General features: G+C 42.5%; 1 protein-coding gene and 1 long non-coding RNA gene across 3 annotated transcripts in view; one reads left to right on the forward strand and one right to left on the reverse strand.

Annotated features, from left to right (window-relative positions):
• Positions 1–10,175, reverse strand: Npm1 (nucleophosmin 1). 2 transcript variants are annotated; one of them, NM_012992.4, is made up of 11 exons: positions 9,853–10,003; positions 8,330–8,409; positions 7,928–8,047; positions 7,635–7,728; positions 7,125–7,231; positions 6,949–7,010; positions 4,217–4,274; positions 3,823–3,906; positions 3,065–3,166; positions 1,223–1,297; positions 1–347 (listed from the first exon to the last, which is right to left on the reverse strand). In NM_012992.4, exons 1-11 carry the CDS (start codon positions 9,908–9,910, stop codon positions 309–311), a joined length of 879 nt encoding a protein of 292 aa, NP_037124.1. In that variant the 5' UTR covers positions 9,911–10,003; the 3' UTR covers positions 1–308. The 2 variants fall into 2 exon arrangements, with proteins under 2 accessions (NP_037124.1, XP_063124540.1); XM_063268470.1 differs by lacking the exons at positions 1–347; positions 1,223–1,297 and adding an exon at positions 1,979–2,301 and having other exon boundaries at positions 9,853–10,175.
• The window catches only part of LOC102546482 (uncharacterized), a 24,807-nt gene continuing 8,890 nt past the window's right edge, over positions 9,303–25,219 (forward strand). The window contains exon 1 of the long non-coding RNA XR_357493.5: positions 9,303–9,454. This is a non-coding gene — a long non-coding RNA (uncharacterized LOC102546482). The remainder of the gene's footprint in view (positions 9,455–25,219) is intronic.

Raw genomic sequence — 25,219 nt, forward strand, 5'->3', positions numbered from 1 at the left:
TACTTTATTAAAATACTGAGTTTATTTCACATGTATATTTGTCTCCCTACCATTTCCACATCTGACCACCACTACTACTATGTCCTATCATAACATTCCATACATACTTAAAACCAAGTAAAGGGCGGAGTTCCATCCTTGAAAACTAAACAGGCATTTTAGACAACACATTCTTGGCAATTGAACCTGGACAACATTTATCAAACACAGTAGGGAAAGTTCTCACTTTGCATTATAAAAAGGACAGCCAGATAGCAACTATTACAGAAATGAAGACAGAATTATTTCAAACTGTTTAAACCATTTTCTTAAAGAGACTTCCTCCACTGCCAGAGATCTTGAATAGCCTGTAAAAAGGAAAAATGGTAAAGAAATGTTAACTTTATAAAATTAAAGTTAATGTTTTCATCATATAAAGAGAAAATGCAGAATTTTAACTCAAACATAGCCATGAATGAGACTCCTAACTAAATGGCTTAGCCATGACTTTATGGCCAATGCTGCCTCCTGTCTGTGTGGGTCAACCCTATTTAGGGACTCAGAATTTGAGTTTACAGTAAAGTCCAGGCAAGTATTACAAAGCAAAAGAACACAACCTGGAGAAACCCAAAGGGACATAACCTGTTCTTAATGAAGTTTGGATAGACACCTATAGCTCAGACTGATGAAACCCTTTAAATCAACTGTTCATACAGAAGGTCTAACAAAACCCATATTTCCTATTTACAACTAATAGAAAATTTAAATTCACACCCTTGCATGGCCCAAGTGACTCCACCACAATAAACCATACCATTTATCTCACATGCATGAGGCTTTTTAACCTATCCTAGTTTGATTTTACCAATATTGTTCTCCCCCCCTTCACTATCTGGAGAAGACACTACCACTCCCAAGAGAGCAAATATCAGACTGTGTAAAGCAGCCAAATGGAGCAAATAAAAAGCCACAGCCTATTTCCTTAGCCAACACACTACCAAGAGTAAAACTAAGTTCAGTAACCAAGAGATAATTGACCAACTATTTAAAAAGCTGGGGAAAAAATGTGCACTAAAAATTATTTGCTCAGTCTGCCAATTAAATTCTTTCCATGTATTTAAGTACTGTCTGTGGTTAGGAACCTTTTACAAGAAGCCAATAACTTAAGAGTCTAAAAGTAAGAGTCATAATAAATCACAATGAAAATTTTAGATTTGGTCATGTCCACAGAAAATTCAGTTACCTCCTGGTCAGTCATCCGGAAACAATTCTTCACATAATTAATGAACTTGGCTTCCACTTTGGGAAGAGAACCACCCTATTGAGGAAGAAAGCATTAATTATTAAGGACAAGCACAGAAGTGAGACACAATTAGAAAACTTCCAAAGACTTGCATGCCATTACACAAACTATCCCTCAACACTACCATTTGATTAAAAAAAAAAAAAAACAAAACATCGAGGACCAAACCTCAGAAAGAATGGTTTTTCACTGCTTAAAGTCCAATTCCTTCCAAACTGCCAGTTTAAAACTGTATGGTTCTACCAGCATGCAAATACAGCAATTTGGTGCCTATTATAATAAGTTAGTGTCATCACCTACCACCAAAAAACCAAATTAAATCAAAACTGTTTATAAAAGTGTTCCAAAAAGCACACAATCAAAGGGTTCTAAAATGCTACCCTCACTGTTGCACCGACCTGGCATGTTTCCAATTATGAATATAGGCAGTGAATCACAGTATCAGCAATGTCAGTTTTGCCACCAAAACTCTTACAAGCTAGGTACAACTGTAACCAGCATAAAGTTATCACTACAGAGATTTATCCCTATTCTAAATAAAGTCCACTTCTCTATAAATTTTAGGTTTTTTCCATTTTTATGCACTTAGCAAGTCTAAGGCTTCCAAATTCCAGATTCATCTTGAGTACTTAAATTGCCTCCATCACCTAGAAGATAATTCACTACAATTTAAAAATATTGTCACATACATCCTTATTGGTTCATTCAAAAATTTATTTCGAGCAGCTAAGGATACAAAGGTTAAAATTAAAACATGGTCAGAGTTAAGGCATATGCACAAGTGGTATAGAAAAGCAGTCAAGTTTTCTGCATCACACGAGTGAAAAAGAAAAATGCTTTAGGAAAACGATTGCTTCCAGCCTGCAAGGGGGAATGGATGGCCAATCAGGAAAGGGGATTGAGATTAAAATAGAAGACTTCAGTCTGGATTGTTGATGGTACTATATTTGTTTCTCCTTTTCCTCTTTCCCCATCTTTGGGCTTAATTTACCAGTAGTGCCCAGGAATGTTCAATGCGCCTGCAATTAAACCAAGGAGATAGGACCACATTAAAATGGGGGGGAGGGGCATCATTTTAGCAGTGTATGCAAGGGATAAAAAATAAATCAGCAACACCAGGAAACTTAAGTTTACAGTTTAAATAAGAAATATATGTGCTGGCCAAGTGCTAAATTCCAATCCGTTCGTGGTTGCAAAGGAAGAAACTTCTGAAGCCATGTGAGGCCAGGACAGGACTGGGCAATTTCCTTATCATTTCACATGTATACTCAGTATGTTGGAATCATAATGGAGAATCTTTAATTTTCCAATAATCATGTGTATTATTCAATTTTCTACACAAACATGCTTTATATAATAATGTATTAGTTCCAGCCAAATGGCCAAGAAAGAAATTCTACCTAAGACTAGATGAAAGCCTATTAGTAGCCACACATAAATTTCAGGTCATGGACTGAGTGTGCTTTGGTACAGAAGGCACAGAAATAACTCAAATTGTTGTGAAATACTTAAAGGTGATCCTTTTCACCTTAGCTATAATCTCAGGCAGCCAAACACTCGTGTCTTACTTTTCCAGCTGTTTTTAGTTTTACTGAAAACCAAGCGCCCTCTGCTGGTTCTACAGCATAACCCCAGAAAGGACATTGTAAGATTGGAGTGCACCCTTCCAAATTTTGAGTGCACAGGATTATTGTTATAATCTACTTTTTAACCTGAATTCCCATATTAGTACAATTTAAAGTGGGAGAAAGACGAATCTATTTAAAGGTAATTTTTACTCACTTTTTCTATACTTGCTTGCATTTTTGCCTTAATGTCTTCTACAGAGCTAGGTCCTTTGGGTGTTTTGGGAGTTTTTTCCTGTTTTTTGAAGGACTCTTGACCCTGGAAAAGTTTTTAAAATTGTTAGTACAGTTCTTAACAAATAGTAATTACAAGGATTTCTATTATCCTTACAATTCCTTTTATAGATAAAACAGAGAAGTTGCTAATATAAATTGATGCATTGTAGTAATTCTTCCTAGCTAGTCTCAGAGAACCAAGTAGGTCATCCTTTAAAAAAAATCAAGTCACAAGCATCTGTGATGGGATCTGATACCCTCTTAAGACTGTCTGAAGACAGTGACAACAGTGTACTCATATTTAAAAAAGGGGTTGGGAGAGATGCTTCAAAGTTAGGATAGGATAAAATCAAACTTGATAGGCCAACTCCTATAATAATAACTCCTGACAATTATTTGACCTCTACAAGTATACACCTAGATCATGAAAGTTATACACACACAACACAGCTCAGAATTCAACTGGTGTACAAAATAAAGTCAACTACAGATGCCATGTAGTCCATCCCAGTACATGACACACTTCACAAATTTATGTATCGTGATATTTTAATGTACACTACAATCTCAATCTACTATGTACACAGGGTTAATTAAGTACCACAAACACCAAGTTTTAGGCAGACAAGGTTCTTAACATGGGATTTGCTACTTTCCCTAAATAGATAAATGACATCCATTGTTAACTTGGGTACTTACCTTTGACCTTGGTGTTGATGGTTTTAAATCTTTCCCATTTTGGTTTGATTTTTGTGCATTTTTGGCTGGGGTATCTCGTACAGACTGCAATTAGAAAATGATCTTAAATCACTAAATGCCCTCTCCAGTAGAGATCAACTCAGATTAAACTGCCCTAAACCTAAGTAATCAACAAGTTGTAGCTCATATAAAAAGATAAAGTTCTCAAATTTTCTTGTCTAACTCAGAACCAATTTTTTTTTCTTTCCTTTTTTTCGGAGCTGGGGACCGAACCCAGGGCCTTGCACTCTACCACTGAGCTAAATCCCCAACCCTCAGAACCAATTTTTAAGTTAACAACTAAGCCAGCTTTTACTAATAGGACTAAGAAATTTCCATTATCTTATGTACTCACTTTCTTCACTGGAACCTTTTCTTCAGTTTCCTCTTCATCAAAATCATCATCATCATCACTACAAATGAAATATGCCAAGACACTTAGAACTAAGCCATATTGACGCACTGTAGCAAGTTAGTAGCACCAGTACTTGAATAGATTTATGTTAAGAACCTAACAATATTTACTTGAAACTATTGTTTCAGAGGGTTGTGAAATGCAGTTGTTTAATTTCAGTGTTAGCAAATATCTCCAATCAAACCAGTTGTACCAAACTGTAAAGAATCTAGGCTTTTTAAAATTAACTTTTAGCCAGGTGGTGGTTACTTATCTTTAGTGCCACTTTTAGTGGACAGCCAGGGCTAGATTAATCCTCCTTCTGCAGGGTGGGGATTTAACTTTTACATGATCCCTACTAGAGCAAAGATGCTTGTCTAACTGAATCTAAACAGACCATGTCTCCCCAATAATAAATATAATATGTAAGACTATTTTAGTCACTAGGGAGTATAAACCAAAAACAAGACACTGCTTCATACATTACTCAAGACGCAAACTTAGGAAGAACTCTCATGTGGTAATAATAACCCCAAATACCCACAGCAATAGCACATGCACATGTTTTTAGCCATTAAAAAACTAAGCATTGGGATCTATGCCAGACATAAATGGGGCTGATGAACTATTGTACATACAGTAATAAAGTAAAAAATTGACCAAAAAAATTCTACATCTTCTGATTGTACCAGTGCCCTGTTTCTCCTATCAAAGCTCTTCTGCTTATACTTCATTCCGATGTGTATGTGCAGTGTTTGGCAAGGCTTATTAATTATTGGCTCTCCCTAAAGACGTATTAAGCTGTCAGATTGTAATTAACAATCCACCTCCAACTACTTCAGTGTTACTTAACATCTCAAAAAAAGATGCTGCTGCTTCTCACTTTCAATCTAGATCTGAGATTTTGATTTAAAGCCACATGGCACTTACTAAGAGGAAGTACAAAATGTTCACAAAATATTGTGATTTTTAGAAGGGGGTGAATCAGTGTGGTCACTGAAACATCCTATTATTATAAGTAAAGTCTACTCTGAAAGCAAGGTCACTATTTTTCAATCTAGTGTTAATGAAGTTAAAAGCATGAATTTCTGCTAAGTTACCTTTTCAGTAGTGGGATTGTCTTGTTAGAATTATGTCAAAGCCACCTGTAAATCCAGTGGTTTTGGTTATTTTTTTTTCGGAGCTGGGGACCGAACCCAGGGCCTTGCGCTTCCTAGGTAAGCGTTCTACCACTGAGCTAAATCCCCAGCCCCGGTTTTGGTTATTTTTAACACTATTGGTCAGTATAAAACTGGCCTTACAGAGCAGGAGAGCTCACTGGTTAAGAGCACTGACTGCTCTGCTCTTACAGAGGTCCTGAGTTCAATTCCCAGCAACCACATGGCGGCTCATAACCCTGTATGTAATGGGATCTGATCCCCTCCTTCTGGTCTATCTGAAGATTGCTACAGTATATTCATACAAATAAATCTTTTAAAAAAGACAGTTTATTCAACATGTGAGTTAAAAATTACTAGCCTTACAACCCAACCCATGGAGGTGCTTTCTGTTACCACAATCAATGTCAATTTCTATAAAAAGCTTTTTGCATCATAATCAATGCATTATCATTCATCCAGCACCTAAAATTGATTCAAGAAAAGCTGTATCAGGGGTTTCAGGGGTTGGGGATTTAGTTCAGTGGTAGAGTGCTTGCCTAACAAGCACAAAGCCCTGGGTTCAGTCCTCAGCTCAAAAAAAAAAAAAAGGCCATATCACCACGCAATACCATCTTATGGAGAACACATATATATAGATTCATTGCCTAGTTTCTAACAGCATCCCATAAAGGGAATCTTGATTTTCCTTAAATGGCAATAGTCAAAATCTTTGCATAAATGCCATTTTTGTAGTATAGCCCATTCATATATATATACGAATGTGGATTTTTTGCTGCTCCCCAAACTTATTGTTAAACCATACAAGAAAATGTAAGCCAATCTTGAAATCAGAAACATTGAGTATCTGATTCAGGATTTGAATTCATAGGCAGAACTTTTTATATAATATATACACAAAGCACATATCAGTGTTTAAAGCCTCTCTGGATTCTGAGGACATTTTTATTCTAGAACTTCTAGCAATATGGTTTAACTCTCCAACTTAACTATGTAAACCTTCAGTCTATTACTTCACCCTCACTGGTATCTATGAACTATTACTGCTCCAGTGGAAACTACTAAACTTAACCTCAAGATTTGTCCCTTATTGACTACTATGAATAAATGTAACCAATAAATACATCAAGACCAATTTTGCTTTGAACAGTTACCTTAAGTTCAGTATATATTGTCAATATACTTGACCAATTCCAGAACTTCTCAAGATCTCAAGGTAACAAATTATCATGTGAGACTCAAAGTAGGAATTCCATACTTCCCATCTAGCTGTTTACTGACTTATATTGAACACATGAAATCTTACTTCTAAACTGTATCTCCCAAGAAAAACCCATTTCCCATTGAATAGCTTCTCAGTAAGGAAAACAAGAAATCATAATGCGAAATCCTTTATTGTTACAAAAACCTTTACTTCCTTCCAAACATCAACCACTGATTACTTTTACAGAACCCACTGGCAAATCAGTCCTCCTAAAACCTTTACAAGTACATGTACTATCAAATTTCTGAGATCATATTACTCATACTACTTACTCTTCATCATCCTCATCATCTTCATCATCCTCATCATCATCTTCATCAAGTTTTACTTTTTTCTGAAAGAAAAATATGTTATTTATGAGCAACAGAAGAAATCCTTGGTGATTAACCAATCAATCTGAAAGCCAGAAAATGATCTAGGGGGAATAAAACCATTGTACTGTCTTTACCTGTGGGACTTTGTTACCACCTCCGGGAGCAGATCTCTTTCCAGACATGCCTAAGAGTTTTACATCTTCCTCATCTTCATCTTCTGACTCTGCATCTTCCTCTACAGCTAAAATAAAATTAGACATACTAACTCTTTACAAGAACATATAAGGGTATATAGCACATAATATTTTTAAAGATTCTATTTAAGGTAGCAGAAAAAGATGTTTCCTGTACTTTAAGAACAGAGATCAAACCTTTCTAGATACACACCATCAAGTAGAGCTAAGACATGCTTTACAAAGTCCAAACTGGAAGTCTAGAAAGAGCCTCACTGATCATAGGGTTAACCTGATGACCAGTGCTTGATCCAAAGGACCCATGTGGTATAGAGAAAAAAGGCTAGGCAAATTACATTGTCTCACCTGGACATGCATGCCATGGCATATGTGTCTATACACAAATGCTTAAAAAATAAAGCTAGCCTATACTGAAATGAGCAATACAGACTAAAAGGAAAAACCACCTACCTACTAGGTGCTGTCCACTTATGTGCACAGGCCCAGAACCACACTTCAACCTCAAGACCACAGGTGGTGTAATTTCGAAGCCCCCAAGGGAAACCTAAAAATAAGCAACTTTAGTTTTACACCAGGCATCACCAGCAAGTTATACAAAAACAATCAAACAAACCTATTTAGAATAGCAGCAGAAATAATCTTGGTGACAAGATATATCTCTGCTGAGACATCTTTGTGTAACCTAAATGACACTGTCTTAAAAGATCTGCACCATAAAATCCAAAACTTAGCAATGTACTTACTGTTGGTTGTACAGACATTTTCAAAGTTGCCAGTGTTACTTTAATTGGGCTGCCTTCATAGTTCATTGCTTCTGCCTCTACGATGTGCAACTCATCTTTTGCCCCTGCTCCTAAACTGACCTGTGAATAAAAGATTAAATTAACCTTTCACCACTATTGATGGAAAATTAATCCCATAATTAGAACTAGAAATCCACAGAAACAAACTGTTCCTCTGAAATACAACCTAATAAATGAATAAAGCTGGCAGATTAAAAGGCACCTATCAAGAGTGACCAAGCTATCCAAAATTACAAGTGATAAAATTCCCTATCTTTTCAGGGATTAAATTCCTAGCTTATCAGTAATTACTAAGATGCTGAAAGTTTTTTTAAATACTAAGTAGTTTCAAAGTTTACATACCGTTCTTAATGATAACTGGTGCTCATTTTCATCATTATCCACTTTAAAGTGATAATCTTTGTCAGCCTTTAGTTCACAACCTGTAAAACAAAAGAAAGCAAACCTAGCAAGGAGGCATACATCAAAATCCAAAGACTTAAAAATTCTGTGAAAGCAATGTAAGTGAAACCCATAGTTTTCATTCTTATAGTACTAACTACATCAAGACTACATTGCCAGTTTTCACAGTATACTTAACGACTTAAATAAAACTGGAAACTAAACTACTTGGCTGAGGCTAAACACAATATATATTTCCTTCTATTTCAAAAACCCCAACAAACCCAATTATGTTCTGAAGAGAAGTATTGCAAATGAGAATGTTTACACATCACCAGTAGGAACAGCTTTGAATGGCTTAAGCATGCCTTCATGATCAGCATATAAGAACACCTACCTCTCTTTCAAGTAGCATAGGGAAATTGCTATAAATACTAGACTCATTTAACAAATCTCAGTACTGTTAATAAGTTAAACTTGAGTCCTTGAAAATCAAACTGACGTTCTTTTAAAACACATATTGAGTGGGGCATCAAGTCTTCAGGTGAGAACCCCCAAAAGCCTTGATGCCAAAGTGAACCCTCGTTCTGCTCAACTGGTCCTTCCCTCTCCCCATCCCAGCCAAAAGAACCAGTTCTAGATGAAGACAAGTGGATTCAGGGGTACTCCAAGTCACATGCACCATCAGTACAGTCCTCTGCAACGTGGGACTGACTCCGCCTACCATAGGCAGAAATGGGTTTATCACTGTGGATATAGATAGACATGAACAAAGACCTTTCAAACCCGGGCGTCATCGCGGACTGAAATAAGTATTTCCTGCCCAGCACTCTTAACTAAGCCACAGGACCCCAAAGGTGAAGGTTGGCAAGAGTCGTAGAGCCCGGATGTAGAGCCCACACCCCCTCCCTAACCCCCAACCACGTGGCAACCACGTGCTCCTAAGGGTTGCGGCCCCTCCGCCTTAGGGCGCCTGCTCGGACCAGTCCCCGTTACTGGCCGAACCCCTCGGACGCCACCGGGCACCGGAGACGCGACCCCTGGACAACCCAACGAGCTGCACATGTACCCTCCCAACAGTGTGAGGTAGGCCTCGCCTCACTCCACAGGCCCCTTTTTCCCGTGCTACCTCCCGTGGCTCAACATTGGGAAAAAAATTCACACGGAGGCAGTCCGTGCGGGCACTCTCGCACCGGAGTAGATGGTCCCCGTATGCCAAGTTCGCGCCACAAGCAAGGTCGCACCCTCGGCCGACCGCTTCTCTAACGCCCGAGGCTCGAGGCTGGGCCGCTCCCGCCCCATGTTACCGCGGTTCTCCTAGCCTTCGGGTCACAGATTTTTCCTTAAGGCCTCCGCAGCCCAGGTGATTCCTCCCCGGCCTCCGGCCTCCACCCCTGCCGCGTTCCCCACACGCCAGGCCTCGGTTGGACTCCCGCCCCCCCCACAACCGGGCCCTGCGCAAGCTCTCCCTTCCAGTCAGTTACCGAAAAGGTAGTTCTGAGGCCTAAGAGGGCTCATGTCCATGTCCATCGAGTCTTCCATGAGGTGGAGGCGCGCACTTGAGTGTGAGAGAAGCCGGACGGAAAACAACTGCCTACTGTTCCGCAGAACAGACACGCAGGACGGAATCACGCCAAGGAAAGGACGCGGGCTCGCCGCACGTATATATGGCCGCAGGAGATCTCGCGAGATCCATTCTAGTCCCGCCTCCGCGAGCATCCTCCGGATCCCTCCCACTTCCCGCACCGTCGCGCTTTTGCGCAAGCGCTCTTCAACCCCACGCCTCTCTACCTCGCCCCCCACCTCCTCCAGGTGCTTGGCGGGCTATTACTGCGCATGCGCGTTCGTCCCTGGCCCCCGCCCTTCCACCATGGTCGCCAAGCGCAGGCGCTTTTTCTCTTTGTGGCCTCGCTCAGGGCCTACACGGCTTCCACGTCTCTTCTACTGGTGCTCGCGGGCGCAGTGCCGAGAGGGTATGCAGCCCACCCTAAAAGATGGCGGCTGCGAGTAGCGAACCACAGAACGACTCTCTTCGCTTTTCTCCGCCCTTCTGTTTCCCGTAGGCCTGGAAAAGGCACAATCACCTCAGGATTTGACTTGCTCGAAGGCTTGCTCCTAGCTCATCCTCTTCTCGTAGAGGCAGAGTGGATGGGTCATGAAGTACAAAGATAGGCTACTAACCCCGTAGCCATGCTTTTGTGCCTCTTTTCTGAGGCTGCATCTTCAAATTGGAAATGATCAGCCTTACGTCATTTGGGGACCAAAGAGTCCCCAAGTCAGTCGCCTCCAAAGAGCATCTTTCTAAAAACTTTAGGGCGTGCAGAACTGAGAAAACGCAGGCCCTCTTTGTCATTCCAAAGAAAGGGGTATGGCTTTTTAAGAAATTCATGATCTTTAATACGAATCTTTGTGTGGGAACTAGTGCTTCTGACTGGATCCTGACAAACATCATTGAACAGCATTGGACGCTATTTGAGAGCGGCCCTAATCTTTTTTTTTTTTTTTTCCGGGACTGGGGACCGAACCCAGGACCTTGCGCCTCCTAGGCAAGCACTCTACCACTTAGCCAAATCCCCAACCCCCGGTCCTAATCTTTTTAACTCAACATAGCTAAGCCAATTTTAAGGATTTGGGGGAGGGATGTAGGTGATGTTCTTACACTCTCTTCACTCCGCCGAGCTATAATGTGCGTGAGCCCATTATTAGTCAAATCGTAAACTTGGAGAAATCAGTATCAATAATGTGAATGGGACCCAATGCATTTCACTTTGCAACTATCAGAGAAAATCCTGAAACTTAGAAGAATTGTGTGTGTAAAAGACCAGATAGACTGGGTGTCGGGTGGGAACGCACGGATGAACAGAATTTGACCATCCAAATGACCAGAAGGTGCGGGATACTCCTTGAGCTTGTGCAGGTCAAACTGCTTGATGTTTCTGGATTCTGAATCTTATTTAAATGCAGCTCATACTGGTTTAATCCCAGCACTCAGGAGGCAGAGGCCTAGGTCCTAGAAGATCTAGGAGTTCAAGGCCAGCGATCTACAGAGCAAGTTCCAGAACAGCCAGGACTACACAGAGACTCAGCTTTCTGCCTCCCCAACTTCATGTTCTTTGCTGTCTCTGCATGATACCACATGCACAATGAGTAGGAGTTGTGTAGTATTACCTTACGACAAAATAAGCACTATCTTGGGGCTGGGGATTTAGCTCAGTGGTAGAGCGCTTACCTAGGAAGCACAAGGCCCTGGGTTCGGTCCCCAGCTCCGAAAAAAAGAACCAAAAAAAAAAATAAATAAATAAGCACTATCTTAAAAATAAAAAAGATTTATTATATGTAAGTACACTGTAGCAGTCTTCAGATACACCAGAAGAGGGCATCATATTCCATTACAGATGGTTGTGAGCCACCACGTGGTTGTTGGGAATTGAACTCAGGACCTCTGGAAGAGCTGTCAGTGCTCTTAAACACGGAGCCATCTCTCCAGCCTGAACTATCCTTTTTTCATGATTCCAGGCTTTTATTGTTAGTTTTTCACATGCTTTAAAACATAAAAATAGAATCCTATGGCCAATGCCCAGTTTCAACAGTCGTTGCCATATACACAGAACATGGTGTTTAACATCTTCCCATCTGCACATCTGGGTGCAGGCAGGGCAGAGTCCTTGTGGATGCCAAAGACAACTATACAACTGTATTTCATACTGCACCACGTGACTTCAGAAATATGAGAAAAAATGCCCAGATTCACATTGATTAGACCATTCAATACAATATACATGTCCCCAAGTGTGTCATACATCACAGATAGATGTACTTTATATCAATTAAAAATAAATTGAAGGGGGCCGGAGAGATGGCTCAGAGGTTAAGAGCACTGACTGCTCTTCCAGAGGTCCTGAGTTCAATTCCCAGCAACCACATGGTGGCTCACAACCATCTGTAATGGGATCTGACACCCTCTTCTGATGTGTCTGAAGACAGCTACAGTGTACTCACATAACTAAAATAAATAAAGTACAAAAAAATAAATAAATAAATTGAAGGGGCTGGAGCGATGGCTCAGCGGTTAAGAGCACTGACTGTTCTTCCTGAGGTCCTGAGTTCAAATCCCAGCAACCACATGGTGGCTCACAACCATCTGTAATGAGATCTGATGCCCTCTTCTGATGTGTCTGAAGACAGCTACAGTGTACTCATCTATAATAAATAAATAAAATATTTAAAAAATTGAAAAGAAACATTTTTCCCCATGAACTTCTGGGTATATCTGTAGACAGTAGCCATGTAGGTGTACTGTAATAGGAAAAGAAAGGCTAAGTCATTTGAGAAATCTACATTTAACATCTAAAGAGCCTGCACACACCTTTAATCCCAGCACTCAAAAGGCAGAGGCAGGCGGATCTCTCAGTTTGAGGAAAGCCTGGTCTACAGGGTGAGTTCCAAGGCTAGTTAGACGACCCTGTCAACAAACAAACAAACAAACAAACAAATATGATTTCCCCCCCAAGAAACTTCCAAACTATTTTCAAAAGGTGTCCTCCTTTGCCCTTGCTCCGCCCCCATCTCCCTTTGCCCTGCCCCCAGAGCATCTGAGAGCAGCATCCTCACCAACAGTCTCCTTCTAGAAAGGCTACTGGTCATGTGGTGCATCTTAGGGTTTTAATTAACATTTCTTTGATTACGAATTTCAGTGAGTATCTTTTCCCGTGCTTTTTTTCTGTCTGTATAGCCCTCTAAAATATGTGTACGTACGCGCGCGCATGCGTGCGTGCTCGTGCCCCGGTGCTTGTGCGCGTATGTTCGTGGGACGTGGGACGTGCACCGATGTGACCAAAGGGCTCTCAGTTTCCCACTCTTTTGCCTTCTCTCTTGTTCTCTTGAGACAGGGTCTCTCACTAACCTGGAGTTACATGCCCCCCACACACATACAGTGCTAGGGTAGCAGGTATATGTGAGGCTTTTTAGGTGGCTATTGGGGACTTAAACACCGGTCCTCATTGCTTGCACTGCCAGACATCTCCCCAGCCTTCCATACGTTTCCCCAAGCTTTTGCCCCTCCCTTTGTCTTGTTTCTTTTTTTAATATTTATTTATTTATTATGTATACATCATACAGCTTTCTGTCTGCATGTGTGCCTGCAGGCCAGAAGATGACCCAGATCCCATTACAGATGGTTGTGAGCCACCATGTGGTTGCTGGGATTTGAACTCAGGACCTTTGGAAGAGCAGTCAGTGCCCTTAACCGCTGAGTCATCTCTCCAGCCCCCCTTGGTCTTGTTTTTGAGACTGAGTTTGTGAAGCCTTGGCTGTCCTGGAAACCCAGAGATCTGCCTGCCTCTGCCTCCTGAGTGCTGGGCTTTAAGGCGTGTGCCACCACCGCGCAGAGTAATTAAAATCTACCCACAGCCCACTAAGTTTTCATTTTCCTATTACAGTAACTTAGGGGAGAAACTTGTGTATTCTGGATCAAGTCCCTTCATTTCTGTGGTTTGTAAGTACTCTCTCCTAGCCTATAACTTGTCATTTCATTCTTTTAACGTCTTCTGTTGTTCTCATTTTTATTAACAATACCTAATGATGAACAAGGCATGGTGGTGACTCCTTTAGTCCCAGCACTCGGGAGGCAGAGGCAGGTGGATCTCTGTGTATTAGAGGCTAGCCTGGTCAGCCAATGCTATGTAGAGAGACCTTGTGTTAAAAAAAAAAAAAAAAAAAAAAAAGTCAAGCTTAGTGGAGACTTCTTTAATCCCATCACTCAGGACACAGAGGCAGGTAGATCTACAATTTTTTTTTAACTTTTTATCGATTCTTTGTGAATTTCACATGCACCCCACAGTTACCTCTCCATCGCTTTGTATACACCTTCTGTCCTTGCAACCTCCCCACTAAAAAAAACCAAAAAACAGCACAAGAAACCATCTCGTCATGGAAGCTTAGCGTATCCCAGTATCCCAGTGTGTCTATCCCACAGTGTACCATTTTGATGGACCGTGCTTTCAATGTTGCAACCAACATAATTGTGCTTAGCCAAAAGACAAAAAGAAGTCTCTTAAACAAACAAACAAACAAACAAACAAAACATTGTTTCCACAGTTTGCTTGGGGTTTTTCTTTGGGGGTGTGGCGGATCTGGTTTGGAGGTCTTGCTTGTGTTTGCTTTGGTTCTGATTCATTTTCCCCACAGTGGGTATTAACACCAGGGCGCCACATGTAGGACAAGCATTGCTCTACGATCGACCCACATCTCCAGCCTGCATTGTGCATTTGCTCTTCTCTTTGCAATGTGTCCTTCTTGCTCTCCCCATGTCTATGTGGTACAAGCCTTGAACTCAATCCTCCTGCCTCAGCCTAGAGTGCTGGGATCAGACATGGTTCCCTAGTTGACTGTAAGGGTTTTGTTTTGGTTTGGTTTGTTTTTTTTCCACTCAGACTAACCCGCTCAACGGGCCTATAATCTCAGTACTTGAGAAAATGGAGGCAGAAGGACCAGAGTTCAGGATCAGCCTGGGTTACATGAGACCTTGTCCAAAGATCTGGGGGGCCGGGGAGTGGGGGAGAAGAGGAAAGGGATAAAGAAAGGGACTTCCCTTTACCCTTGACCTTTGCTTTTCTTTTGCCTCCTGGAGACTGGAGATTCAATCTCGTCAAGTTTAGAAGAACTTAGCTATCGTTATCTGAACTGTGCTTCTATCCATTCTTTTCTCTTCTTTTATATGAGACTTTTTTTGAGAGATAGGGTCAGAGCTGGGCATGGTGGTACGTTGAAGGCCAGCCTGGTCTACAAAATGAGTTTAGGATAACTAGTGTGGAGAAACCCTGTCTTAGAAAGAGAGGGGGGTGGGGGTGTTGCGCTGAGGTTGTAGTTCAACAAAAAAGATAAACAGGACCACTCACACTAAAAACATTCTGCACAGCATCAGTAGAAAAACAAGCCATGAACCTCATTTTTTGGAGTTAATACACAAGATAGATAAGAAACTCCAATTATATATTATATATATATATATATATATATCCTACTCAAAAATTTGTAAAGGACATGGAAGGTTATTTCTCAACAAGACATTCAAAGTGAGGAAACCATTTGAGAAGATATTGAACAACTAAACAGGGAAACAAATCAGGACAACCACAAGCTCCCTGTCCACAAAGACAAAATACAGTCAGTGCTTCAGTCATGGAAAGGAGACCTTGTAGAGCACTTTGGGGCATGTAAATTACAAGAGCCATTTAGAAAACTGGGGAAGTTCCTTAGAAGTTAAAAATAAGGGCTGGAGAGATGGCTCAGCGGTTAAGAGCACTGACTGCTCTTCCAGAGGTCCTGAGTTCAATTCCCAGCAACCACATGGTGGCTCACAACCATCTGGGATCCGATGTCCTCTTCTGGTGTGTCTGACAGCTACAGTGTACTCATACAAAAATAAATAGATCTTTTAAAAAAATAAATAAAATGGATGCTGGGCATGGTGGTGTACACCTGTAGCCCAGCACTTACTGGAGTGGGGGTGGGGTGGGGATGGAGGCCAGAGGTTCAGGAATCCAAAGGCTATTCAGTCACACCGAGAGTTTAAAGGTGGCGGCACATGCCTTTAATCCCAGCATTCCAGAGGCCGAGCAAGAGGATCTAGTCTTGTGCCTTCTTATGTGATCCCTGTGTCCTATCCCATGAGACTCACCCCACCCCAGCCATCTACAACAGACACACGCTCACAGACATGTACAGACACCTACACAATCATATGCATGCTTACAAACATGTACACACATATGTACACTGTCTTAGCCACTGTTTTTTGCTGTTAAGAGCTCCTGTGACCGAGGCTGCTCTAATAGGAGGAAGCATGGGCACTTGCTTACAGTTTCAGAGGTTTAGTTCATCCACATCATGGCCTGGAGCATGATGAGACATTTCACTCATGGTGCTACATACTGACCTACAGACCAAGAAAATGAGAAACTGCGCCTGATACAGGTTTTTGGAACCTCGTTGCCCACCCCTCCAGTGACGCACTTCTTCTTACAAGGGCACAGCTCCTAGCTCTTCTAATCCGTTCAGATAGTGCCACTCCCTGATGACTAAGTATTAAATTTTATGAATCTATGGGTGGCTTTTCAAACCACCACATTCTACTCCCTGGCCCTCATAAGCTGATAGTCATATCATAATGCAAAAAAGAAAAAATGCATTTAGCCCAACTTCAGAATTCCTCACAGTCTATCACAGTCACAGCATTTTACAAGTACAGAGTTCAAAGTTCTGAGACTTGTAGCATTCTCAACTGTAACCCCTATAAAATAATAATAATAGGAAAAGAAGAAGAGAAGAAGAAGAAGAAGAAGAAGAAGAAGAAGAAGAAGAAGAAGAAGAAGAAGAAGAAGAAGAAGAAGAAGAAGAAGCAGCAGCAGCAGCAGCGGGTCACAGACTTGCAACATAAATGGCACAGGATATGCATTGCCATTCCAAAGGGGACTGAAGGAGTATGGCGGGGAGCACGGTGAGGAAATACTGGACCAAAGCAAGACCAAAAACCAGCAGGGCAAACTCCAAACTGCATCTCCATGCCTGATGTAAAAACACTCTTCAGCTCTCCAACTCCTTTCAGCTTCTCTTCGCCACACACTTCTCTTTCTCTGGCTGGTTCCACTCCTGACTGCAGCTCTTATTTCATAACTTCGGCATCTCCAACACCGTGCAGTTTCCAGCACAACCTGGGCTGCTTCAGCTTCACAGTCCACGCAATGGCTTTCCTATGCTCCCATGCAGGGACACAGGTGACACATGCCTGACCTCAGCAGCTTTCCTCAGGCACAGGGGCAGATCCCACAATCCCTTTCTTTTACGCATGCTTTGTTTTGCGTTCTGAGACAGGGATTCCTCTGTGGAACGGCCGCTCCTGGCTGTCATGAAACTTGCGTTGTTGACAGGATGGCCTTGAACTCTCGGATATCAGCTTGCCTCTGTCTCCAGAGTGCTTTAATTTAGCCTCAGACAGATTAAACACACACACACACACACACACACACACACACACACACACACACACGCACGACTTATATACACACATATATACATATATTTTTTTTTGGTTCTTTTTTTTTTTCGGAGCTGGGGACCGAACCCAGGGCCTTGCGCTTCCTAGGTAAGCGCTCTACCACTGAGCTAAATCCCCAGCCCCATATACATATAATTTTAAAATGAAATAAACTGTGTTTCTTTTGTGTGCCTGGGTGTTTTGCTTGCAGGTATATCTGTATACCACCTAAGCATACGGTGCCCACAGAATGCAGAAGGCCTTTACCCTGAGCCACATACCTCCAGCCTGTTCAGTTTTTCTTTTAAAGATGTATTTATTTATTTATTATATGAGTGCACTGTAGCTGTCTTCAGACACACCAGAAGAGGGCATCAGATCCCATTACAGATGGTTGTGAGCCACCATGTGGTTGCTAGGTTTCGAACTCAGGACCTCTAGAAGAGTAGTCGGGGCTCGTAAGCACTGAGCCATCCCTCCAGCCCCCAGCCTGTTCAGTTTTTCTTTTTTTTCTTTTCTTTTTTTTTTTTTTTCCGGAGCTGGGGACCGAACCCAGGGCCTTGTGCTTCCTAGGCAAGCGCTCTACTTCTGAGCTAAATCCCCAACCCCCAGTTTTTCAATTGTGCATGTGCTGTCCAAAATGTGTGTCATTTATATTTTAAGTCAGTGTATCTGTTTTCACTTGGTGTAGCCGAGGTAATTCACAAAACTGTTTGCATGTGCCATTTTTGATTAGCATGTTTAAGGAATGAAGATGAGGGTCTCATTCCCCTAAGAACAGGGGAAATTTTGTCACTGGTGAGTGCTACTGGTGTGGCCCCCTCAGGTTATGGCACAGATGCCCCTGCTGAAGCCACGGGTCACATCATGTTGGACAGAGGGCAATCCTTCTCTAATGTGAGTCCTAAGCAGCATCCCTATCAGAAAGTGGAGAAGGAGTTGAGGGTGTCTGGGAAATTTCCAACGGGATTCTCTGTTCTTCGCCCCGCCTGATAGAGGCTGAAGGGGGTCGAAAGATGATCTACCCCTCCCCCAAAGAGAGTCTGGGACTGTACAAACTGATCCTAGTGTCTCACCCACACTCTCTCTTTTTCATCATCACACCTCACTTTCTGTAGTAAATACATCCTGTGTTCTTTCCTCCTGCTTCTTTAGTCCTTCATGCCTATTTGGGAACCGTCTGTTCCATATCATGGGAAAGAGAGAAATCGCAGCTCCTAGGTGTGGTCTGAACAGTTGAATGAGGATGATCTCCTCAAGGAGACTAGACAATAGGGAGATATCGGTCAGATCTGTAAGCCTTAAATGTAAAAGGCCCGGTCCTTGATAGATTCCGGCAGCCAGAAGGGAGGATAGGAAGTCCCGCGGCTGGGTCGGGGAACCTCCAAGTTGTCTTGGATTTGAGTTCAGCATCTCAGCTGCATCTGGGATGGGTTCGTCTCCTCTGCGGGCCACATTGTTAGAAAGAGCGGTCAAGTCTGGCAGTCACAGCAGAGGGCGCTGTGGAGCTAACCCGCTCCTGAGCAGGCGAAGGTTTATTGACCAACAGCATTAAAGTAACGGAGATGTGTCTGTAGCATATCCTGAAGTGGAATTAAAGTAAATCAGAACCTATAATGCTTTATCTTGAAATATCACTAACTTTATCCTGAACGGCAAAGAACACGGTATGGAAGAGTAAAGAACTAATTGATTATTTACGTTGTGGCTCATGACCATAAACCCGTTATAAAAAGGAACGTGCAACAAGCTGGTGTTTTATAGAGTTGATATTTCATACCTACGTGTAAGCAAGGTGAAATTATCATCAAATGTTATCTTCTAAAAAGTGAGTTGTTGTCGTTCTTCGAGACAGAGTTTCTATGTGTAGCCCTGGCTGGCCTGGAGCTCACCCTGTAGACCAGGCTGGCCCGGAACTCAGATCCGTTTGCCTCTGCCTCCCAAGTGCTGGGGTTATAGATGTGCACCTCCACCATCCGGCTGATAAAGTAGATACAGTGGGATCGCACGAACTCCTTTTACTGACAAGTGAGACCAGCCAATTTCACGTCCCACCCTACTAGAACTGGTTCAGAGAACACGGGTTACTTGTGGGACTTAATTGGCGCACGCCAAAGGAACACAAGCACAAGATAATAATCGTGTTCAGTTCGGCGTTTTAAAAAGTAATTTTCTTTTTCCTCTTCACTTTTGAGTTTTCTGTATTAAATGGGATAGGGTATTTACCGAACGCAGCACTTAACGACTCTGTAAGTGCTGGTTCTTGTCTGCCTTGGGTCATTTATTGAATTTTCTTCTTAATTTCCTGTCTTAATTTTTTTTTTTGTTCTGTTTTGGTTTTTGAGACAAGGCCATACAGTGTAATCCTGATGGCCTCAGTTGCCCAATCCTCTTGCCTCAGCCCCTCCACTCGGCTTTGCTCCTCAGAAAAGCAGTTTCCCTCCTGTTTAATCACGCAGCCCCCCCTTGCCTTGTTCTTCCCAGGCGTCACCGTAAGGCTCCTGTCAGGGCCCCGGGATGGGCTCGGGGCCACTCGATCCCCTCCATCCATCCTACTTCTCATGTACCACATCGACTGAATCTTTTCTCCGCTTTCCAAAATAAAAACAAAAAAAAAAAATTAAAAATTAAAAAAAAAAGTGTTTCCCCACAAAGATTAGAGACATTAAATATCATTCTTGGTTATTGATTTGGAATGTTGGAAATACGAAGATGAAATACCGGGCCTCCCACAGATAGAAAGCAAATTCATAATTGGGAAATCGCTCTGCGGGTTCACTGCTGTGGCTCTTTGTTTTTTTGATAATGTGCAATTACAGGGATGTGTGGAGATCACTCTGAGGAGGCCGTGTCTGCTTTCAGAGCCAGTTCGCTGAGGCATAGATCAACTCCGAGACTCTCTGTCGCCTTGCTATTGAATTACAGCTGTATTTTTGACAAGTGTGGCAGCTGAATCGTCATTTTAATCACCCAGTAACCCACAGTGTCTCTTTATGCTAATAAATAAAACATTCTTCCTTAAATATTTCCTAGTAAGCAGGGGCCGGGCCGACCTGCAACATCCCTCCCTCCCCCCCCCAGCCCCCATATGTTACAAAGTAAAATGACCTAACGGTAATCAAATCAAATCAAATCATGTCTAGGAGTTTTATAGGCAACTAATAGCTACGTTTGCAAAGTGCACACAGATACCAATTGAAGGGTATTTTTCTCTTTAATATAACGCACGATGCATATTTCACCGACCGTCTCATGGTATCAGATGAATTTAACAAGGCGATTATGCCGGTCAAATTACTTTGTGAGTTCTTTCAAGAATGGCTTTTAGACCTATTACGACTTTTAATGGAGCAATTTGTTAAATGAGGGGGCATTTCTAGAGTCCTGCTCGAGAGAGTGCCCGAGCGCCTGTCAGAGACACTTGCCTGCCCCTGGCTATCTCGTCTTACGCCCTTCTCACTCACAGCAATTTTGGAATAAAACAGACCTAGAAAAGAAGCTCTCTGGAGCTCACCCATGGCTTGTGATTGCTCAAACAACTTCCTCTTGTCACAATCTAATTCGAATACCCTAATTTCAGAAAACCCTCTGATTAAATTTCTTTTTTTCTTCTTCTTTTTCTTTTTCTTTTTTCTATTTTTCGGAGCTGGGGACCAAACCCAGAGCCTTGTGTTTGCTAGGCAAGTGCTCTACCACTGAGCTAAATCCCCAACCCTGATTAAATTTCTTAGGTCCACGTGAATGATGTCATGAGAATTCTTCTTTTTCTCCTTTCCCTCAAATATTAAATGTGGCCCTTCTGTTTTTGTTTTTTTAATGTTAGGAGTTAGGGAGCAAACACAAAATACTGAAGATAATTTTTTTTTTAAAAAAAAGAATTATTTTCACTTAATACACCTGGATATTTTGTCCGAGTGTTTATATGGCACCATGTGTGTGCCTGGTGCCTGTGGAGGTCAGAAGATTGGAACTGGAGCTGCTGGGGTTCGAACCAGGGTCCTCTGCAAAAGCAACCAGTGGTCTTAATTGCTGAGCCATCTCTCCAGCCTCCAAGTTAACTTTAAAAGGGTGAGTGAGTTCTTTCATTATGTTTCCTGGACAGTTGGTTTAAAGGGAAAAGTCAATGAAACGTCATTAAAATACTTACTGTTGGCCCCTGGAAGATTGCCTCGTCAGTGTGGCCTGTTGGCAGATTTACTCAGTTTATAGCCCAAGGTGAAAATGACATAGTAAACGCCCCCTCCCCATCTCCCCCCTCCCCTTCTTCCCACCCTTCCCCAACCCCTTTCCCCCTTCTCTTCCTTCCTTTCTGGTCCTTTTCTTCTTGTTTTTTTGTTTTGTTTTGTTTTTTTTCCTTCGGAGCTGAGGACTGAACCCAGGGCCTGGTGCTTGCTAGGCAAGCGCTCTACCACTGAGCTAAATCCCCAACCCCTCTTCTTGTTTTAAGACAGAGTTTCTCTCTACAGTTCTCGATGGCCTGGAACTCAACAGTATTCACCTCCTCTACCTTCCAAGTGCTGGGATTAAAGGTGTGTGCCACTGTGCCAGGCCACAGGCTGGCCTTGAGCTGCTGGACCCCAGTAATCCTCTGCTTCTTACTTCTAAGTAGCTGGGAGAACAGGCAAATCCTACCAGGGCTGGCCCATGACAGTTCCTTAATTTTTTGTTTCATTTAGATTTATTTGTTTTAGGCACGAGCCTATTTGTATTTATGTGTACCATGTATATGTATATGTCTGGTGCCCAAGAAGGTTAGAATTGGGGCTTGGATTGCTTGGAACTCAAGTCCTGCATGGTTGTGAGACACCATACGGGTGCTGGGAACTGAACACAGGTCCTATACAAGAACAGTAAATATTCTTAATCTTCAAGCCATTCTTCCAGTCCCATAGTTTCTTAATTTCTACTTTTTTTTTGTTTTTGTTTTGGTTTTTCAAGATGGAGTTTCTCTGTGGAACATCCCAGCACCGTAGTTCAGGCTGACCTTGAACTCACAGAGATCTACCCGCCTCTGCCTCCCGAGTGCTGGGATTAAAGGTGTGAGCCACCACTGCCCAGCTTTGATTCCTGCTCTTTAAAAGTTATTGTATAAAGCGACTGAGCACACATTCATCTTAAAAGACAACACCTCAAAATGGTTTTTTTAAAAAGCCAGTGTCTCTCTTAAGTCTATCCCTGGTGTTTGCATACCTTACAGTAAAGGGCCTTTAACCTTAGCACTGTCTGTTAACCGATTCGTCACAAAAAGAAGCCTTGGTTTCCCACAGTGCCTTCATGCGAACAACACTCTGGGCAGGCACAGCAGACTACTTGGGAGCCTGCAGTTTTGTTCTTTTTATATTCTGCCTCTGGCATGACCTGGGTTGACAGTCCCTTGGCCTCTGAAGTCACAGCTCGGAAATGAGGCTGACAACCTGGCTGGTAGCTCCTTGGGTTGTCCTGAGATCTCACTCCTCACATTCTGCTCCTCACCGTCCTTGTCTTAAGTGAGCTGTAAGGAGGGGCAGGCTGTAGGCAGGACATGGAAGTCGGTCTGGATGCCTGGCTGGAGTCGCTATAGAACAGTGTTATTTAATTTTTCTACTTCTTGCACTTCAATGGATGTAACATTCGCAATCCTCTCTAAGCTCATCAACCACAAAAACTTAATTAGATATCATATCTCCTTGGTTTAAAATAGTATTTAATTTTACATAATGTGTTCAGCCAAAATATTAAGATTCCCTAAACAGAAATGTTCCCTCTATTTTTTCCCTCGGGCTTCTCTTTCAATTTTTTTGTAGCTTTTAAAAAAAATTATTCTCCTTAAAGTATGATTTCGGCAGTTTCCCTCTGTGAAACATCACTGGGTCCCCAGCCACCGGTACTTAATTGAAGATGTAATCCTCACTTAGTGACTGTGCCGTCTCCCAGATACCAAGCGTGCAGGAGTAAATATTAACACCCCTGGTATATGTGTGCTGCCTCCTATTCCTTTTCCCCCCACAAATTGTCTTCCTGTTCCTCCGAGTATCATCTGAAGTGAGATTATATTAACTGTGCCTTATGTGGGGCTTGGCGTGCTGGAGTTGAAATTAATGGGCAAATATCCTTTTCACTTACAGCCTAAATGAGCACTCCATCTTTGAGCCATACCCAGGTGTGACGGAAAATCACAGGCAGAGGGACAAAGGCAGCTAAGAATGCCCCATGTAGGACCAGATGCAACACTCTGCTGCTTGATGAACAGGAAAAAAGGAAAGAAAGGAAAGGAAAGGAAAGAGAAGGGAAGGGAAGGGAAGGGAAGGCATTTTAGAATTAAACCCTAAAACACAACAGCGGGGATTATATAAAGTGACCCTGATTTCCTTCTTAAGTGTTGCCAGAAGATCCCGACCTATTCTTTTTTTTTCTTTTCTTTTCTTTTCTTTTTTTCGGAGCTGGGGACCGAACCCAGGGCCTTGCGCTTGCTAGGCAAGCGCTCTACCACTGAGCCAAATCCCCAACCTATTCAATCAGATCCTTTCCCTGTTCAGTCCCATCCTTGTGTTGACTAGGAAAACAGTCGCAAACCCACATAACTAAAAGTAGTAGGAAGGTCAAGTCCACGTGGAGACATTTCAAAGTTGACACGTAGTGACCCCACGTATCCAATCGTACAAGCCGGGGAATACTCCAATGCCCACTAGAATGTGCGATGATGGTCTCTTGGCACGCCCGTCCTTTCTTTGTATTGAGAGCGGTCAAACACTCTCCTCTTCTTCTCCATAAAGTGTATAAGTTGTAAACTCTAGCTGCCCCGCTGTGCTGTAGGGGGAGATATTATGGTAAGTGAAACAAGCCAGGTAGAAGAAACTTGTGAGGGGAGAGAGCGATTTCCACCGCAGCAAGGTTTACCGCTCCCTAAAGAAGCGTTTGCTTCCCGAATTACAGCAGAGGGCAGTAGAGACTACCGCATGACCAAGCTCTAAGGTTCCGTGAGGCTCAGCGGCCTCTGATTGTCCTGGCCACAGGTCTCAGTGGCCAGGAATGTTTTGGTACCCACAGATCGCAAACATCTCAACTTTTGAAAATGACGATTTCCTGATCGTTTTCCTGATGTGTCGCGATTTTTCTGAGATATCGCTTTGGGAACACCGTCCTTCTACCCCATATGTATGCAGCCGGTTCCACTGCGCATGTCCCCATTAGTGCTGACATACATAGATGCGCATGTATCATTTTTTAATCAAAACTAGAAGGAGAAATTATTACATAACCGCGATATCATTCCTACTGAGGGACCTGTCATGGCGATCCTGAGGGGGCTTTGCGAACATCTGTTCAGCATCAGTCCCCCACGAAGAAATTATTCTTATGCTCATTTGAAAGACAGGTAAAGAAACGGTCAGACGGGTAAGACAACCAGGGGCAGATGAGAAAAGCACTCTCGTTCACTGACAGAAAGCTCGGGAGCCCAGCTTGCAGAAGCTTCCAGGCTAGAAAGACAGACATAAGGATGGCACCAGTCAGGAGATCGGAAGAACTCTCTTCTAGTGTTTCTTCTCTCCGGCAGCATGAGAGAAGCTCCCAGGCCTCACCCTGTGCAGGACCAGAGCCTGCTGGCTGATACAGAAAGCATTTCTTGTAGCTGTGTCTCAAACATAGAGATTCTGTCCTTAGATGAGAATCCACTTGATGGGGCTCTCAAGGAGACAGTATGTCCTGGGGCACCTTTTTGCAGAAGGTTCCAGAAATGATCCCTTTCGGGATAAAGCTCTTTGTTTGATCTAATTCTATATTCTGAGGGTTTTTGCTATAGCAACTCTTGAAAACTCAGGTTTATGAAACCCGTATTT

This window comes from Rattus norvegicus, chromosome 10, assembly GCF_036323735.1.
Source record: "Rattus norvegicus strain BN/NHsdMcwi chromosome 10, GRCr8, whole genome shotgun sequence".
Taxonomy (NCBI): domain Eukaryota; kingdom Metazoa; phylum Chordata; class Mammalia; order Rodentia; family Muridae; genus Rattus; species Rattus norvegicus.